Below are 19,549 nucleotides of genomic sequence, written 5' to 3' on the forward strand. Positions count from 1 at the left end.
CCTATTGCATTTTCAATGCTTGTTGTCTCTTTGTGGGCATGTTTTATGGTCTGCTGGGCTGGTTTTTATTACTGTTGATTTTCCTGGCATTAAAACAAACATTGCCTGCAGCAAGCTCAAATCCATGCTGTTTTCAATGTCTTACAAAACCCCTAAACAATGTGTCTTCACATGTTCAAAACTGCCCCAGTTTACAAATATGGGCCATTTCTTAGCTATATAATTCCGTAATGGATCCAACTTTTATTTTGGTTCCCCGAGCTTATTTCTGTTTCACTCCTACCCTGCCCAGTAGCACATGTTGCACAGGTCAACATCGCCTGCTGTCAAAGTAATAGATAAACTGACACATTTATCACCGACCTATCTATCTATAAATAAACTGTTACTTACAAAGAGACCCGCAGAACTAAGAAATGCAGTGTAACGCTAAATTGATCTAGAACGGGAACCTCTAAAAATGCACCGAGTTTATGAGGTGAGCCCCTCCTCCCCCGGTTATTTTACCATATTTCTGGAGGAAACTTGCAGCCAAAATTGACGCATGTCGTGCAACTATTTACAATTATTCACCATACAAATGCCCAAAAAAGTAGACAAAGTCAGCAGGACAATAAGGTGAGAACTTGGCGTTGGCAACGCTTGTTTAAGTAGCTCTGGTGCCTCCGAGGTCAGAACAAGTGCAAAATATATCCATTGGCACCGGAAGCTTACAAAGCCTAGCAAGCAGGGCACACCCAAAGGCAAGGACAGCCTCCTTAACGGTAGATACATCATGGCACGCTCATTTTGGAAAACCAATCTGCTCAAACTGGTAATTACTTGAAACCCACTGAATCATTCATTGAAAAGGTAACTTCGTGCCATGACAGGCTTCCTGACGTCATATCTGAGGATGCCCTCGAGGACTGATGTTGTTGGACCCTTGACATACCATCTTGCAATTTTTTGCTGAAAGGCAACTGGTGCCAGCAGCTGGACAATTAAGGTTGGTGTACCTCGATGGAGGTGACGCATACAAAGCAGACACGTCAAAAATGTGCAAACAGAGTAAGGAGCTTAGAAACCCTGCATGCAGCAAGCTGGCTTTTCAAGAGTGGACTGAATGAGAAACCGCTCTGCAAAGGTGACCAGCTCACTCTGCCAAAGCAAGGCAAAAACGAGGCTACTGAAAGATGCATGGCAAACACCCCAGTTCATTCGAACACGTGGAGTCTAATTACCTTCTCAACAGTGTCCCAAAACTCAAACAGGGGCCTCAAGTTTTTCTGAAAGAATACAACCAGTATGCTAGAAAAAGCTAAAAAAATAACTGCAAATCTACCAATATGGAAAAAGAAATAGTTATGAAACGAAGCACTTCATTAGCATGTGACACCACCGGTGGCCAATAAAAGCACCAAGGGGCGAGGGGAAACGGGCAGGCAGAAGGAAGCAATGGGGCAGGAAGATGTGGAGACGCAGAAAACGAATCAGGGAGTAAAGAACAAAAACTACCCAAACAAACCAAAATAAAATTGGTGGGGGTTGGAAGTGATAACCCCCCCCGGTCCCTCTTTCTTGGCCCCAATGTTCTTGCATCTCAGAACAGTTTAAAGGGACCGCTGACAAACCGCAAGCAGCTATCAGCACCACCTGTAGGTGCGTAAATTAAGACATGTAACGGAAGTGACGTTCAATGGTTGAAGAACTCACTTGACCCGGGTCTCTGAAATCACGTTTCCAGACGCGAGCTGCTGTTCAGTGGTGGGTCCGAACAGGAGTTACAACAGGTGTTAGTTTAACAGGATTTAGTGTATGTTCAGCCATTTGCTGAGAATGAATTCCTTTGAGGTAGAGAGGCTGTGTTTTTGCGAATCAAAACTGGGAACACAAATCAAAGGCACACTCACCTTTTGGCCGCATACCTTCGTAGCTACGCGAATGTTGTAGATTGTTGTAAAAAAAAGTGTAATCTTACCACCTCTGTGTGTGCGAGCACCGGGGGCAGAGAAAAGCAAGGGGCGCTGCCAGCAACTCCACGATGTAAGCCCACGAACAGCGCAACTCTGGGGAGTTTGCTTTTGAATAGGGGTAAGGGAAGGGAGGAGCTGGTAGAATTCCCAATGAGGAGCCAGCGTTTCTGCTAGCATCGCACCCTCCTACGTCACGCCAAACAAAGATGGCGTCGGCCTGTCCGCATGGGTCGTCCTAAAAGTGGACAAGGCGGTAACCCAAAAGTCCGATTTTCAATCACGCACCAGCGCTAACATAAACGATGACGCAAGCCAATTGAAAACAAGGGCATGGCTTAAAGTCCCCTTCCGAAACTGTATCGATTCCAAAAGGCCCTCGCAGAGCGATCAGCGCATGCGCGCTGCAACGCCAGGCGAGACCTAAAAATGACAAGAGAGCCTAAATGTAGTTATTTACTGTCAATAAATACTTCTAAAGAAAATTTAATAACAAACATCAGAATGATTGGTAAAGTTAGTGGCAACATTGCAGTGCAATGACATTGTAGAGGCTGGAAGACGAAAGTAGAGCCTGCATTGCAGCAGAAATAATTGAATAGACAAATGCAGCTGCTATAAATAAAACAGGACAGACAAAATGTACAATATGACTTGATCATTACAAATGACGATGGTAAAAAAGCATGAAAAGAAACAATTGGTAGAAATACACACTACTTTATAAACATTTGAAAGTTTCATGGATATCTCCATGGATCTGAAAATCTGAAGCTGCTAATGAAATGGAATTCAAATGCCAATCAGTGCTGAAGGGAAATGAAAGAATTGGTGGTAAAATATGTGAAAAGGGTGATGGGTCAATGTAAGGATAAGATTAGCAAATTGGGAGTAGATATTGAAATAAACATTACACAGAAGAAACAGATGCCATGTGGAGATGGAAAAAATATGCATTATTAATTCATTAAGAACAAAACAGGCCTTTAGGGGTAGATGTGTCTGTAAGCCAATAAATATATGCCTATATGCAAAAAAATATGGCTGTATTAAGTCGAAGTACAGAGTCAACGATCAAATCCACTGTTAGAGATACAATATCATCTTCAGCAGTTGAATGATCGGAAAAGTTAGAACGATACTAGGCAGGTTAACTTGTCATGAAAAATCCTCACTCCAGAAGATAATTCTTATTTAAACCTTGGATTTGAATTTTAAGTAAGAATAGCATTACAAACATTTGTGTGTACAGTAAATCTAAAGAAACTGTTCCTCACATGGAGGCAATCCATAGAATGGAGAAGAACTTGGAGAAAAGAGCATCACACCGAAGACACAAAAACACTCCGACAACTGGCTTTAGATGATGAAGATGTAGACAAATAAACAACATCAGGCCGTATATACAAAAATGGTAAGATGGTTGGCTTAAAATAAATCTTTCTTCTAATCACCACCAAGTGAAGAAGAAACAGCAATACTATAAATAATTTGTGATAGAAGATCTACAAAACCGTTTTATCAGCACATATTGTAATCAATAAAAGGACAAAAACTACATTTTAAAAAGAAACAACATAATTAGAGCAGCAGCCAACAAAGAGGGACACGGTGTTACTGTGGGTAAAGTAAAATATCCTAGAGAGGATAGGCTAACTTGAAAACTCCACAAATGAAATGAGGCAACTAATTGATGAAAGGCTATGTAGATGATTCAAGGAAGGAATGATAGCTAATGATGAAAGAACATAATTAGCACTGAATATCTTACAATGGTTGTAACATACCTTATCCTCAAAATCTATAAGACATTAATATAGCCCACAAGAAAACTGGTTTTGTCCTGGGGATCCATTAATGTTTTGTAGATTTTATATGTTTTAAAGAATAATTTTGATATTAATATTGGTTCATTTGCAGTACAAAAAAGGAGTTTGTGGTTGTGTTTCTCAACCTCTATGCCAACTATCTGTCAATGTTTCTTAAAAACTACAGACCTGCTGAAACCTTTGAATCATATTATATGAATTAAAGATTATTAGATAATCATATTCAAGCAGACTGACTTTACCCTTAAATTGCATAAAGGAAAGGACTAAGAACACTAAAAAACTATTTAACACCAGAAATGGCAGTTGTATTGGAAGTTGTTAATATCACAACTGAAATGAGTGTTGTCTTATTCAATAATAAAATCAGTTTAGTGAGGGTTGGCTGTGAGCCCCTTCTCCGTGCTCATGTTTGACAATGTGTCAGTGAGAAGAGGACTATGTGTGTGATGAGCATTTATGCCTGAGTTAATTTAATATTATTGATGGTCCACTGCTTACATGGGATAATCCACTACTTAGATGAGATAGAGATATATTTATTGTTTGATAATTTTTTGATGAGATAATAATAAAACCCAATTGATTTACACATGAGATATTTTGATCTGAATATTTTCATCAACTTAGGCAAAATACATGGCATCAAATGCAAAATTGCATGCCACAATAGCCCACCTAAATACTTGGTGGGATGTGGGGGGCTAAAATAAATTTAAACTAAGAACAAGATAGACTGAAAAGGCCCAATATCTATTGAGTCATTAATAGAGTGAAGAGGCCTAATGTGTATTGGGGTATTTATAGCGTGGTGGATGCATGTCATTCATCAAACACTTGTGAATGTTTCACATCATTATATGTATGGGATTTGCTCTGCTTAAATAGAGAAGCCTCAGCTGGCTTCATCATCATCATAAGTGACCGCCAGTGGCCCATCTGGCACACAGCCGCTGCACTCCAACTGTTGGAAGACCCAAACGTTCAAGGGCCGGCATGCAGAGACAATTTGCTACCAGGGTATCTGTGTGCGGCTTGAACGTTCTCTGAAAAAGTAGCATTGCCCCTCATGCTCAGAGCTATTGCTGTCCTGTTTCCCAGACATCAACCTTTGCATTGAAAGTTTGCTTTTTGTTTCCAAATAAAATGAATGCTGGGTGGGTCGCCTTGCCTTCCTAGCACTATAGTTTGACAAAAGTGCTCCTGGCTTAGCAAAAAGTGCCCTCGTGATATGGCTGGGAGCACTTTCTGCAGAAATGCCTCTGCTGTATTATCAGGGAACTTTAGATACAAACGTGGACTTCCGCTGGAGCCTTTGGGGTAAAACTCCTTTGCTCCTTTAGCACTGCTGCTCACCCTCTCGGTCGCCATGAGCCAGACAGAAGCCTAGTTCCATAGTAGAAGATATCTCGTGTGGGTCTTGAAGGAAGCACATGACCAGATATGATATAGAGAAACTTTGCATTTGAAGTAAAATCTGGAAGCCAAGTTTGATACAAAAAACCTGTTTTGTTTATAATAAAATACAGTTGTGTTACAGAAAAAATAAGGAAAATACTCGAAAACCTTAGCCTTTCTAGAAATAACTGATCCGGGTGTCGGAAAATATGCTCAGCGAGGACCAGGGTTCACTGAGGGTCCTAAGGAAAAGTGTTTGCACGAAAAACAAGCATTTGCAATGCAATAGGTCTTGCATTTGCGTGAACACCGCTTGCAGGTTTTTTAAACACATAAATACAATGCCAATAGCTCAAAATCTCACAAATGCAAGACCTTAAGCAATTGCGGCACCCGCGCTTTAGCATAGGATGTTGAAAGCTAAAGTGCGGGTGCTGCGATTACAAGTAAAGAAATAGAATAAACCCGTTTTTTCCATTTCTTCACTTTTGAAGCAATCGTGGCACCCGCCCTCTAGCTTAAGATGTTGAAAGCTAAAGTGCGGGTGCTGCAATTTTAACAAAAGTAAACAAATGGAAAAAATGGTGGCCATATGCTTTTTTCCTATTCATTTACTTTTGTTGCAATGACGGCACCCATGATTTAGCTTAGAAAATCTTAAGGTAAAGAACGGGTGCTGCGATTGCTTTAAAAGTAAACAAATAGAGCACTTTGCCAGGGCCGGTTTTGGTTCCCAGTCCGGCCCTGAGTGGAGGACAGAAAGGTCTGGAGCAGGCATCGTGTGCACTGTTAATGATCCTCACGGTGACAATACAGCACACGAGGAGTTACGCCAATGAGTCATGGGCACGCACACATGTTGTGAAAGTACCAGAGAGAAGCAGGTGCAACACGATGAAGAGACGTAGAAACACATTATGAAAAATAAAAAGTGTTCCCTTACTTTTGAAACATGAATACATTACGGGTAAATATCAAACGTACCAGAGAACCAAAAAAAAGGGAACGAAATAAGCACATTTGAGCGAGAACTGAAATACCCTCCAAAGACAATGGCCATCGCAATAAAGCAAATTACTGACTCGGGCTGTGAGAGAGTGCTAGAACATTGTCTTGGCACTATGATGCGTCAATGTGCACGAATAGAGCTCTCTTTTTTTCCTTTTTTGTTTTGCAAAGTATCACTCAATACCAAACATCCTAAAATGAAAGGACATGTCAAATCAATCACTTTAAACAAACAGATTATATACATTTGAATTAATTCTGCGCCATTCATGACGTTAATCACGTAAGACCTACATTACTTTAAATATATGGCACAGAAGAAGGGGAAATCATCCTTTTCATCATTGATGTCTCTATGATGTAGCACAAACCCTTAGAACGGCCGTGCAGACATGTGCAAAGGCCCGCAGCACCGCGAGCGAGTATGTTGTCGCTTGGTGTAGACGGCATGCTGTGAAAGCATACATGCTTTGTCTCTGTCACACATGAAATAACATTTTTCTCATCGTGGCTTTAAATCAATCAATGAAACACACCCTTTTGTTTGTAGCAGAGAGCGTCCTGCGTCATTTTTCAGCTCTTGTCAGACATTATGAGAAATGTACCACTGCAGTGAGGGACGTAGCTATCAATAGTGCAACAGGTGCAGTGGCACCGGAGCCCTAGGGTAATAGGAGCCCTCTGCACCCCAATTACTGGTTGTTGGTTTTTTTAACCACGAAAACAGGGCAAGGAGACCTAATTGCTTGCTTGTATCAGGGTACACAGCACCATTGCTAATTCCTTGCGTGTACCTTCTTACACACAGCAGCGAAAAGAGAGCCAGGGGCCTCGGAGGGAAAGCGGCTTCCATGCCTTCGTGCACACTAAGCCGCTGTTTTGACCACTGTTGCTTCAAAGAACACGGGGCGCAATGCTACGAATAACGGCACCTTGGGTAATGGGGTTTGAGGGGGCATGCAGAGTGCTACAGGTCACATCTCTTGCACCAGATCACGATGCACTCTTGTCACCAGCATTCCCTACTCGGCTGCAATCATGGTGCACACTGCATCTCACCGCCACCAGATCACGATGCACTCTTGTCACTAGCATTCCCTACTCGGCTGCAATCATGGTGGCACACTGCATCTCACCGCCACCAGATCACGGTGCACTCTTGTCACCAGCATTCCCTACTCGGCTGCAATCATGGTGCACACTGCATCTCACCGCCACCAGATCACGATGCACTCTTGTCACCAGCATTCCCTACTCGGCTGCAATCATGGTCACACACTGCATCTCACCGCCACCAGATCACGGTGCACTCTTGTCACCAGCAATCCCTACTCGGCTGCAATCATGGTGCACACTGCATCTCACCGCCACCAGATCACGATGCACTCTTGTCACCAGCATTCCCTACTCAGCTGCAATCATGGTGGCACACTGCATCTCACCGCCACCAGATCACGGTGCACTCTTGTCACCAGCATTCCCTACTCGGCTGCAATCATGGTGGCACACTGCATCTCACCGCCACCAGATCACGATGCACTCTTGTCACCAGCATTCCCTACTCGGCAGCAATCATGGTGCACACTGCATCTCACCGCCACCAGATCACGATGCACTCTTGTCACCAGCATTCCCTACTCGGCTGCAATCATGGTGGCACACTGCATCTCATCGCCACCACATCACAGTGCACTCTTGTCACCAGCATTCCCTACTCGGCTGCAATCATGGTGGCACACTGCATCTCACCGCCACCAGATCACGATGCACTCTTGTCACCAGCATTCCCTACTCGGCTGCAATCATGGTGGCACACTGCATCTCACCGCCACCAGATCACGGTGCACTCTTGTCACCAGCATTCCCTACTCGGCTGCAATCATGGTGGCACACTGCATCTCACCGCCACCAGATCACGATGCACTCTTGTCACTAGCATTCCCTACTCGGCTGCAATCATGGTGGCACACTGCATCTCACCGCCACCAGATCACGATGCACTCTTGTCACCAGCATTCCCTACTCGGCTGCAATCATGGTGGCACACTGCATCTCACCGCCACCAGATCACGATGCACTCTTGTCACCAGCATTCCCTACTCGGCTGCAATCAAGGTGGCACACTGCATCTCACCGCCACCAGATCACGATGCACTCTTGTCACCAGCATTCCCTACTCGGCTGCAATCATGGTGGCACACTGCATCTCACCGCCACCAGATCACGATGCACTCTTGTCACTAGCATTCCCTACTCGGCAGCAATCATGGTGGCACACTGCATCTCACCGCCACCAGATCACGATGCACTCTTGTCACTAGCATTCCCTACTCGGCTGCAATCATGGTGGCACACTGCATCTCACCGCCACCAGATCACGATGCACTCTTGTCACCAGCATTCCCTACTCGGCTGCAATCATGGTGGCACACTGCATCTCACCGCCACCAGATCACAATGCACTCTTGTCACCAGCATTCCCTACTCGGCTGCAATCATGGTGGCACACTGCATCTCACCGCCACCAGATCACGATGCACTCTTGTCACTAGCATTCCCTACTCGGCTGCAATCATGGTGGCACACTGCATCTCACCGCCACCAGATCACGATGCACTCTTGTCACTAGCATTATCTACTCGGCTGCAATCATGGTGGCACACTGCATCTCACCGCCACCAGATCACGATGCACTCTTGTCACCAGCATTCCCTACTCGGCTGCAATCATGGTGCACACTGCATCTCACCGCCACCAGATCACGATGCACTCTTGTCACCAGCATTCCCTACTCAGCTGCAATCATGGTGGCACACTGCATCTCACCGCCACCAGATCACGATGCACTCTTGTCACTAGCATTCCCTACTCGGCTGCAATCATGGTGCACACTGCATCTCACCGCCTATCACTTCCATTCTTTGCATCACCATCCGAGCATCCAATCTATCTCATGTTCGTCTAAATTGCTTCTACTCCGACGTTAGCCCCTCCATTCTTAGCATTAGAATCTTATTTCGGTTCTTTGACCGAACAGCTCATTATCAAATCGCAAAATCAATTAACGCTACAGATCTTAACATATATTGCGTCTAGTAATACCACATGTATAGAAACATGACAGATTTGATTACACACATGAGGAAATGGACCAAAGAGCATGCCTTGCGTACCCGAGTGCATCCTGGGTACAGAGCAAAGAGCCCACCCTTGAACACAGGTCACTGGACCAAGAAGTTGGAGGGATCCTACTGGGGCAATCTCCAGTACCAAATCTAGTGTTCATAAATACTTAATTACCCCAGAGTCATGTATTTACCATCCTCCTATTCCAACTTTTTGACTAGTAAATGAGGCATAACACATAGAAAAAGAATTTAACACACCAAATTCCACTGGTTCGACTTTTTATAGGCCTTTTCCCTTGATACTTTTGTCAGGTTGGACCTGCTGGAATTTATTAGGTGAAAAATACGACGGTGTGCTAATTATCACACAAATCATAATTCCATCTCTGCCAATATGTATTTGCACAGGGATCAGACTTTAGCCCTGAACTTGTGATAGATGCCTGAGTCTAGACTAGTTTGAAATGAAATGATTCATGTTAAAATGTAAGGGATGCAAGCGAGATCCCATTCTAATAATGGAAACCCTTGTCCATTATTGCCATCTATTGTCCATGAGTGGTATAGCAGCAGATTCTAGCCATAGTACCTTGCAAAGAAAAACAGATCAATGCGCCAGTTGTATGTACAACTGGTCCCAAAATAATTTGTGACAAGTATTTTTGAGCCCATTCTGGTAATTTGTGAAGCAACTTATGTCCTAAATAGGTCATTTTGCAAATTACAAACTCATCGAGGGTTGTAATTTGGCCTACCTCATGAATAACAAGGGTCGCAAATTGTGACCTACTAGGAATCACAGCCATCAGAGGGATGGTTGCATGCTGAGGTCAGCAGACCACCATGTCTGTGATTGCTTTTAAATAAAGCATTTTTTTCTTTCAATACAACCAGTTTCCCTTGAAGGAAAACAGACATGTGAAAACAAAAAGAATTAAAAGTGTATTGAGTACTCTTAAATTATTTTTTTTAACATTCACAAAGGACAAGGGGTCCCTTGGGGAGCCTTTCCCATTTAGGAACGGATTACCACCCCCTTTGAGGGGTTAGTAAAATATTTATATTTTGCAACCGCATTTCAGTCACAGAACTTTAATACATAACACTACGATTCGGAATTTGGAAGTGATAGCCCAAACACGCCCCTTCCAAATTTTGAACCGGTATTTGGTTGCAAACCAAAACTACGATTCAGTAAAAAGTTACAGAATCGCAATTTGCTGGTTGTACATTTAAAAAAGCATTTTTGCAGTTGCAAGCTGCCCAACTCGTTTGCAGCCTTAAACACGTTTTTATAAATCTGACCCAGGTACTCTATCGATTTCAGCATCTAGCAGCCCATCCCAAATGGCATGTATGTAGACTAACACAAAGTTGAAAAAAGAACTAGAAAGGATGTAGCAAAACGTGTCTTGGTACTGGCCCCGAATAAGGTTCAGTTCAGTGACACCAGTCACATTAACCTCGGAGCACATCAATGGCCTCTGGTGGACCAGAATACCAGGTGGTTTCTTCGTGAGGTCTCAATGAGAAACATTTACTAAATGGGGTTTTGGAAAAGTGGTGATCACAGGAGTGATTGTATCAGTGCCCATGCTTGTCAATCATTGGTCTCTTCCATCATCACAAAGCTCTTTTCAGGAGCCGTGTGCTTGTGTGCACCCTTATAAAGGGCCCTCGAGTGAAGGTGAATGACAGAGGCGGAGGGAGGGAGTTGATGACTAGGTGTGCGTCCTACTGGGATTCTGAATATTAGGATTTGTGTTCTACAAAATGGCAAATAACCTTCAACAAAATTCAGTGCACGTAGATTCGTCTCATGCATAATGACTGGGAATGTACTGGAAAATCAGACTGGTTTTTAATATTTGATGGGGCCACACAACCAACCCCTGATCCTCTCTGAGGGTGCTCCGAGTGTGGGTCACTGATGCATCTGACCTCCAAACAGAACCGCACTCGGTCAGCAATGGAGAGACACGCCTGTTTATTGGCACTGATGAAAACATTCATAAAACACTGGGGGGGGGGGGGGGGGAGGTTTAGTAGAAAAGTGAGATTTAATTCCCTGTAATTCAGAGAGTTGGATGCTTGCTGGTGAATGCTTGGGGGAGTTTTCACCTGCTTTCAAATGCCTGCGGTGCACACTGCCCTTACCTGCGCATGTTTACTGGCAAACTCTCGCTAAATTACTTTCAGTGGCAAACACTACCTCACGCCAGCGTTTAATATACTGTTTCTAATAAGCGCGCTTTCTTGCCACTATGATTCACGCTTTCTTTCCACACTTTTTCACGCAGGAAAAGCCACATGCTTTGTTATTTTTACTAATTTCTGTAAAGCTGTTGTTAAGCGCTCGATCTGAGAACTGTATCTGATGTAGTTCGGTTTGTTTTTACCTTGACACTGGAAGTGGCGTTTGGTGGGGGGATACATTTGCTGACTGCACCGCTTCCAGCCTCGACACTGGAACGAAAAATTGCAACACCTAATGTGCCCTTTCTCCTGCAGGAAGTCACGAAGCGAGAAGATCACGTTAGCGGGCAGTTTAGCTGTATTCAGCTGCCTGCTGACTCACCGGGGGTACGTACTGCGCCGCCCCGCGTGGGCCTGCCTGGCTGTCTGCATGTCTGCGTGCCTGCCTGCCTGTCTGTCTGCTCACTCATGCTCTGCCGCTCATCTTTCAGCTCTTCTGGCTTTAAGTTTGCTTCATCTCTGTGTTATCTGCACAAAACAAGCTTTTGCTGAACCCCATAGCAGGTCCATTTTATTGCTAGATTAGGGCGGGCCCTGGTAGTGTAGGGTGTTTAATCTTTCATCTGTGTCATCTCTTTTATTTGGAAATACTGTTTGCGAGCTTAATTTAAAGGGGAACCTTTTGTGTAGTTAAACAATGTTCTGAAATTGGGCTAAGGGCAAGTACTGAACATTGAATTCATATACAACATTAAAATCAAATCCCCTTTCACTAGAAATGATGTGCAGGGCCGGCTTTAGCACTGGGGGCGCCCAGCGGCAGCGCGGCTATGTTTGTTAATGCCCCGCTCCCAATGACCTCTTTCTCCACGAATTCCCTCACTACCACCCTTTAACAGTGACCCTCAAGTCTCTATAACCACTCTCTCACGTGCTTTTCTTGTTTTATAGCGCTGGTCATACCAGTATAGGATGTCAAAGCACTTTACATCACACACAAGTGACACAGAGAATCATAGGTGTGTAAATCAGTGTATAGGAAATGTTACATCATAAAGAGGATACAAGGATAGAGGTCACAAGTCATCTATACTGGTAGGCAGTATACTTTAAGAGTGAGTGATCTGGCGAAGTAAAAAACTCAGAATTTAAAGTGTAGCACTATGGTCGGGGATTGTCTTTACTACTAAGAATTGACCCCCCCCCCCTCCACCCAATTTACCCTTTTTGCAACATTAGGTGAATGAAAGATGGGGGGATGAATCGGAACGCTCTAACCTATACATTGCAGTTTCCACGCAGCTCTTTGATGACAATTATTAGTTCACTGTTCTATAGTAGGATTTAATTTATAAATTGCAAGTAACAAAATGATCTCGCCAATCAAAGCAGTAAACCACTGAACTATTTACAACATGCGCACTTCTATGATCGGCCTAAAGTAGGTACAGAGCATATTAGCCCTCTGCCTACTTTATGATGAGTCAAATCTTCCACTAGACAAAACTCGATCTCTCTCCAGCAGGTCCATTAATCACCATTGTTATCTTGACATTTTTATTGTTGCCTGAAAACTGCTGGAGTCAAGGAACCCTGCAGCAGGTGCTTCTAATCCACAATATATTTGACAACACAGCGCCCCCTGAAGTCAGCACCCGGTGCACTGGCACTGATCGCACCGCCCTAAAGCCCTGATTTTGTGAATCATTTATCTCATAAAAGTTCAGGTGTTGTTAGGTCAGACTGTTTTTGCCCAAAAGTTGCTGGAAATGTACAGTGAGTCATCATGTTTCAAGTGTGAGGGGGATGCCATTCATCTCCTGCAGGTCAAGGCTATCAGGGAAACCAAAACTGCTTATATTTAATAAAAGTATTTCCACATTTTGGTGCTTATTTGTTAAGGTCTAGATTCTGGGGCTTGTTTGTCATTGATTCCTTAACTTTGGAAAATCAGTTTTCATTAATGTATTTTTACAGACCTCCTCCGTCCGACAACAGAAATACTGTGCTTATGTGTGTACGATCCTAGCTGTACCTTATGGTGTTGTATATCATAATATCAGGATAAAACATGTCAGAGATCAACTGCAAAAATATTGTAAAGGGGAGTATATATAATTAGAACATAGGAATGTGGAGCACTCCTTGAATACAATGGAGTGCTCCGGGCTTCTACGGGCCGGTAAAAGCCCGCATAGCCAACATTCCAATGTTGTTTTTGTTCACAGCTGTTGCTGTGAACAAAGGCCTCTCGGAGCCCAAGGGGATTTAAATACCCTCGGGCTCCGATAGGCCTTTGTTTGATTTGTTAGAACATTCTGCCCTCTAGTGGCAGAATGTTCTAATAGCCTTAGGCCCTCCATAGCTGGGCTATACTGGCCATTAAAGTCCTGCTCCCTTGTTAAAGGCAAGCGGGCCTTTAATGATCGGTATTGCCCGCTGCGGTGAGCTATAAGGCTATAATAAGCATAGATTTTACTATTCGTATCTCTAAATATATATCCCTTGAAGAGATAGATAGATAGATAGATAGATAGATAGATAGATAGATAGATAGATAGATAGATAGGTAGGTAGGTAGATAGATAGATAGATAGATAGATAGATAGATAGATAGATAGATAGATAGATAGATAGATAGATAGATAGATAGATAGATAGATAGATAGATAGATAGATAGATAGATAGATAGATAGATAGATAGATAGATAGATAGATAGGGAGGGAGGTAGATAGATAGATAGATAGATAGATAGATAGATAGATAGATAGATAGATAGATAGATAGATAGATAGATAGATAGATAGATAGATAGATAGATAGATAGATAGATAGATAGATAGATAGATAGATAGATAGATAGATAGATAGATTTAAGTGTAGTAAACCTATTCTTGGTTTATCCATACTTATGTTCATACTTTGTTTGTAGTTCATACTTAGACTACAATAATTTTGTAAAATACTGTTATATCCATGATATTCTGGTAGAAAAGGTCTTATAGAGCCACCAACCTGCCAGGTTACACTACATTAATCCTGCTTTCCTAAATACCTGGGGCCGTATTATGCATTGTGTCCCGGGGCAACCATGGGTATGCATGTGTGGCTGCTTTGTGCACTCCATGGTGCAATGGGTATATGCAGAAGGGTCCTCGGATGCTATCATGAGAGGGGTTTCCCACATTTGCATGAGGCTTGGCCCATGCATATGAGGAAACTCTTTTCATCTGTGGCCCCACCACATCATAGATGTGGGTGCAGATGCAACCAAGCCTTAGGAGGTGCACTCACCACCCGCCTCTAAAAGGTGGTGCACTGTCAGTGCAGTTTCTGAAGACAGTCCTCGCAAGGAACCCGTAAGCATCCCTCTGCATGCAGGTGCAGTGACTCACTGCACCCACCTACAGGGTGACCTCTTTCCCTTCTTTAAAGTGCAGTCAGTATGCCGCCTGCATCGTGAAACACGGAATGGCTTTGAAGCAGCCACTTTATATTTCACTGAATGGACTTTGTAAGTTTGTGGTTGCTTTAGGGCAGCGCATACTTTGGCATAGGATGCAAACTCCCAGTTTGCACCAGCGCATCTTTTTAAAGGTGCATTGTGGCACAAAGAGGGGCAGTGCACCCTTTCCTTAATAAGGTCCCTGATGCCCATTTCTTTCTGCATGGTCCTCAAAGCTTTTCTGCACTCTGCAAACCTACACTCCTGAGTGCTGCTATTGCGGGAGTCATCAGAACAACCAAGTGTCTCTTTGTCAAGTGTTAAACCTTTAGCCAATGCCGGCTTTTAAATAACATTATTTTACTTTCTTTCACTAGAAATTAGGCTTTTTATAAGTATGGTTTTAAAAAAACAAACAGGCAGAGTACTATTGACAAAAAAATCAGGGCAGACTGACTGGGGGTCTGGGCCATTTACGTATGTGGGAGGTGCTGTATTACGCGTCCACTGATCACTCCAAATACACGGACAGGCACCTGTAATTCAACCACGCATTGAATGACTAAAGTAGTGGATATATGGAATATGCCCTTCTATGGATGCTGATTTGTTGGCATGGATTTTTGACAACTAGGCATTTGGATAGTAAGTGTCAGAATAAAAATAAACAAAAAGATTGCATATGTTTGCATACCTTGCAAATGTACCCAATGCAAACAAAATAATTAGGTTAAATAGGATAATATGCTTGAAAAGTCTGTGCACCAAGTGAACAAGTTTGTAAAAAATAAAAGGGAAGATAAATTAAACATCAAATTGCAAGCAGACTAATTAAAGCCCATTCTTGATTGTTGCTGCCTTTCATAAGACAGCCACATTGCAGGGACTCCTTCAAGAAGAATACAAAAATGTCCCATTCTTTCTCTGACTTAGGGACAGATTTGTATCTTGCAGTATAGGCACGCCATTGCAACTGTGACAGAGGACCTATATAACAAGTTAATGTTCCGTCTGCCAGATTTTGATGTGAGCAGATCGTAGGTTTGTCTAGAGTGGTGACTATTCCGTCACGGCTATTGCCACACCTCTCCGACGGCCCGACGGAGTAAGGGCCATTGGAGGAATGGCTACATGTCTGCCCACCCAATTAGGATGGGGGGACATAAGACCTATGCTTTATACTATGCGTCACCACCAGGCAAACCGTGGTGGTGAGGGGCAGTAAAAGAGAAATAATGCCCCTCTTTACATGGGAGATGACTCCTATGGCAAGAGGGACATTTTCTTTTATATTTTCAAAAAGAAAAAACTGTTTCGGGGTTTCCTTTTTGAAAATAAACCTGTTTAGTGCAGGGCTCCATCCTGCTGACGAATCCCTGCAGCAACCAGTGCAATGCATTGGCAGGAACCACAGTGATGACGGTTCCTGTCAATGCATCATAAATGACCGACTGCTTGGTGGTCATTTATAAATATGGCAGACTGTCCCTCCCCCAGGGGGATGGGGTCATTTACTCCAGCCCCCTGGCGAAACAACAGGCAATCCACCCATTCATAAATGGGCCCTTCATTTTCTTTGGATGCATGTCATCTCATCTCAGTTGCATAGGTAATGGTATGAAGGTGAAGAGAAATATGTGTTTGTCTACAGGGACGGCTTTAGGGCAGTGCGACCGGTGCCACCGCACCGGGTGCTGGCTTCCTGGGGGCGCCGTGTTTGAAAGTTTATTATGCTTTTGAAGCACCTGCTGCAGCGTTTCTTTTCCCCAGCAATTACCAGGCCTCACATAAATGTCAAGATAACTCGTGTGATTAATTATCTTCCTGGAGAGAGATCAGCATTTTGTATAGTTGAGGTTTTGACTTAGGTGAAGTTAGTGCAGAGGGTTAATATGCCTGCTGTAAAGAACGTGTACCAAGTAGATTACAGAGTGTGTATGATGTAAAACAGATCAGCAGGTTACTGCTTTCAAAAGAGGCATCCTTTTGTTACTTGCAATTTATAACTTAAAGTCCTAATATAGAATAGTGAGCTATTAACTTTCATCTTAGTGCTGCATACACACGGCAAAGTATACATTATTAGAACATTGATTAATGTTGCAAAAAGGGTTAATTTGGCTAGAAATCGATTCTTATTATTAAAGAAAACTCCCAACAATGCTGTTTCTTTTTCGACTCTGAGTTTGTGCTTCACCACACCAAGCACTCTTAAACTATACTGCCTACCAGTATGGATGACATGTGACTCCTACACTTTTAGTCCTTTGGCTTATGTAACATTTCCTATACACTGATTTACACACGTATGATTGATTGTCTCTGTGTAATGTGTGTGTGATGCAAAGTGCTCGGACACCCTACACTGGTATGAATGGCGCTATATAAGTAATTCAATGTATCTGAGAGAGTGTGGTTATGGAGACTTAGTCACTGTTAAAGGGTGTTAGTGGGAGAATCCGTGGTGGAGGTGGTCATTGGGGGGACGCCAACAAACACTGTTGCACAGGGAGCCACCAGCACTAAAGCCGGCCCTGTTTGTCTGCGAACACAGGTTACGGGACTCTCTGACAAAGCAGCAGAAAGCCGTTTAAAGGTGTGCGCCCTCGGTTGGGCCCTATAGTATTCTGGAAGATGTGGCTCTTGCATTTTCATTTGTTGTGTCATTCTTCATGTAGCAGTGCAATCCGACCCATTTTCTGTGAGGCAATCTTCTTTTATCGGAACAGTTAGTACAGTTCAATTTTCACTGAGGTAATCTCATGACGTCACAGCGTTCCATTCCCATTAAAGGCCACCAGGGAACGCAGGCTTGCTAGCCAGAGCTTTGAAAGGCATAAAGCAGGATGTGATAGCACTCAGGCCAAGCAGCACAGAACGCTTTACTGCTGAGACGTGTCATGTTGTAACCCCGAGGAGGTGCACTTTATTGTCCGTTGAGCACACATTCCGCGATGACAGTGCAGACACATGTCATGTTGTAACCCCGAGGAGGTGCACTTTATTGTCCGTTGAGCACACATTCCGCGATGACAGTGCAGACACATGTCATGTTGTAACCCTGAGGAGATGCATTTTATTGTCGGCTTATGGTGCATGTTACCTGCCTGGCATTAGTAGTCAGCATACATACAGTGATGACACATGTCATGTTGTACACCCCGAGGAGATGCATTCTATCGTCAGCTCATATTGCCTGTTGCCTGCCTGGCATCAGAGGTGAGCATACATACAGTGATGACACATGTCATGTTGTACACCCCGCAGAGATGTATTCTATCGTCAGCTCATATTGACTGTTAGATGCCTGGCATTAGAGGTGCGCATACATACAGTGATGACAGTGAAGACACTTGCCGTGTTGTACACACTGAGGAGGTGCTGCATTTTATTGTCCGCTTATGGTGCATGTTCATACCTGGCATTAGTAGCCAGCGTACATACAGTGAAGACAGTGAAGATGTGTGTCATGTTGTACACCCGAGGAGGTGCATTTTATTGTTCGTTAATGGTGCATGATACCTACCTGGCATTAGTAATCAGCATACATACAGTGAAGACACGTGTCATGTTGTAACCCCGAGGCGGTGCAGTTTATCATCCGCTTGAGCATACATACAGTGGTGACAGTGCAGACACGTGTCAAGTTCTACACTCCGAGGAGGTGCAGTTTATTGTCCACATGAGCATACATACAGTGATGACAGTGATGACACGTGTCATATTGTACACCCCAAGGAGGTGCATTTTATTGTCTGCTTATGGTGCATGTTACTACCTGGTATTAGTAGGCAGCGTACATACAGTAATGACAGTGCAGATAAATGTCATGTTCTACACCCCGAGGAGGTGCAGTTAATTGTCCGCTTGAGCATACATACAGTGATGACAGTGCAAACACGTGTTGTGCTCTACACCCAGAGGAGGTGCAGTTTATTGTCCGCTTGAGCATACATAACATTATGACTGTGAAGACACGTGTCATATTGTTCACCCCGTGGAGATGCATTTTATTGTCTGCTTATGGTGCATGTTGCCTGCCTGGCATTAGTAGTCAGCATACACACAGTGATGACAGTGCAGACATGTGTCATGTTCTACACTCCGAGGAGGTGCAGTTTATTGTCCACATGAGCATACATACAGTGATGACAGTGAAGATATGTGTCATGTTCTACACTCCGAGGAGGTGCAGTTTATTGACCACATGAGCATACATACAGTGATGACAGTGAAGACATGTGTCATGTTGTACAAACCGAGGAGGTGCATTTTATTGTCAGCTTATGGTGCATGTTACTACCTGGCATTATTAGCCAGCGTGAATACAGTGATGACAATCCAGACATGTCATATTGTACACCCAGGGGAGATGCATTTTATTTTTTGCTTATGGTGCATGTTACCTGCCTGGCATTAGTAGCCAGTGTATATACAGTGATGACAGTGCAGACTTGTGCCATGTTGTTCACCCCGAGTAGGTGCATTTCATTGTCTGCTTATGCTGCATGTTACTGCCTGGCATCAGTAGCCAGCACACACACAGTGATGACAACAGTGACAAGGAATGCCATTTGAATTACCAATATTC

General features: G+C 43.5%; 1 protein-coding gene across 9 annotated transcripts in view; it reads left to right on the forward strand.

The window, feature by feature from the left end:
- CACNA1G (calcium voltage-gated channel subunit alpha1 G) overlaps window positions 1-19,549 on the forward strand; it is an 807,943-nt gene that overhangs the window by 391,681 nt on the left and 396,713 nt on the right. For 6 of the 9 annotated variants that reach the window (XM_085617142.1, XM_085617143.1, XM_085617140.1 and 3 more), the window contains exon 13: window positions 11,827-11,898. The exons of the other annotated variants lie outside the window; for them this stretch is intronic. In XM_085617142.1, the coding sequence (XP_085473268.1) occupies window positions 11,827-11,898 (72 nt within the window). The remainder of the gene's footprint in view (window positions 1-11,826; window positions 11,899-19,549) is intronic. 9 annotated transcript variants of the gene reach the window in all.

This window comes from Triturus cristatus, chromosome 7, assembly GCF_964204655.1.
Source record: "Triturus cristatus chromosome 7, aTriCri1.1, whole genome shotgun sequence".
In the NCBI taxonomy this organism is placed as follows: Eukaryota; Metazoa; Chordata; class Amphibia; order Caudata; family Salamandridae; genus Triturus; species Triturus cristatus.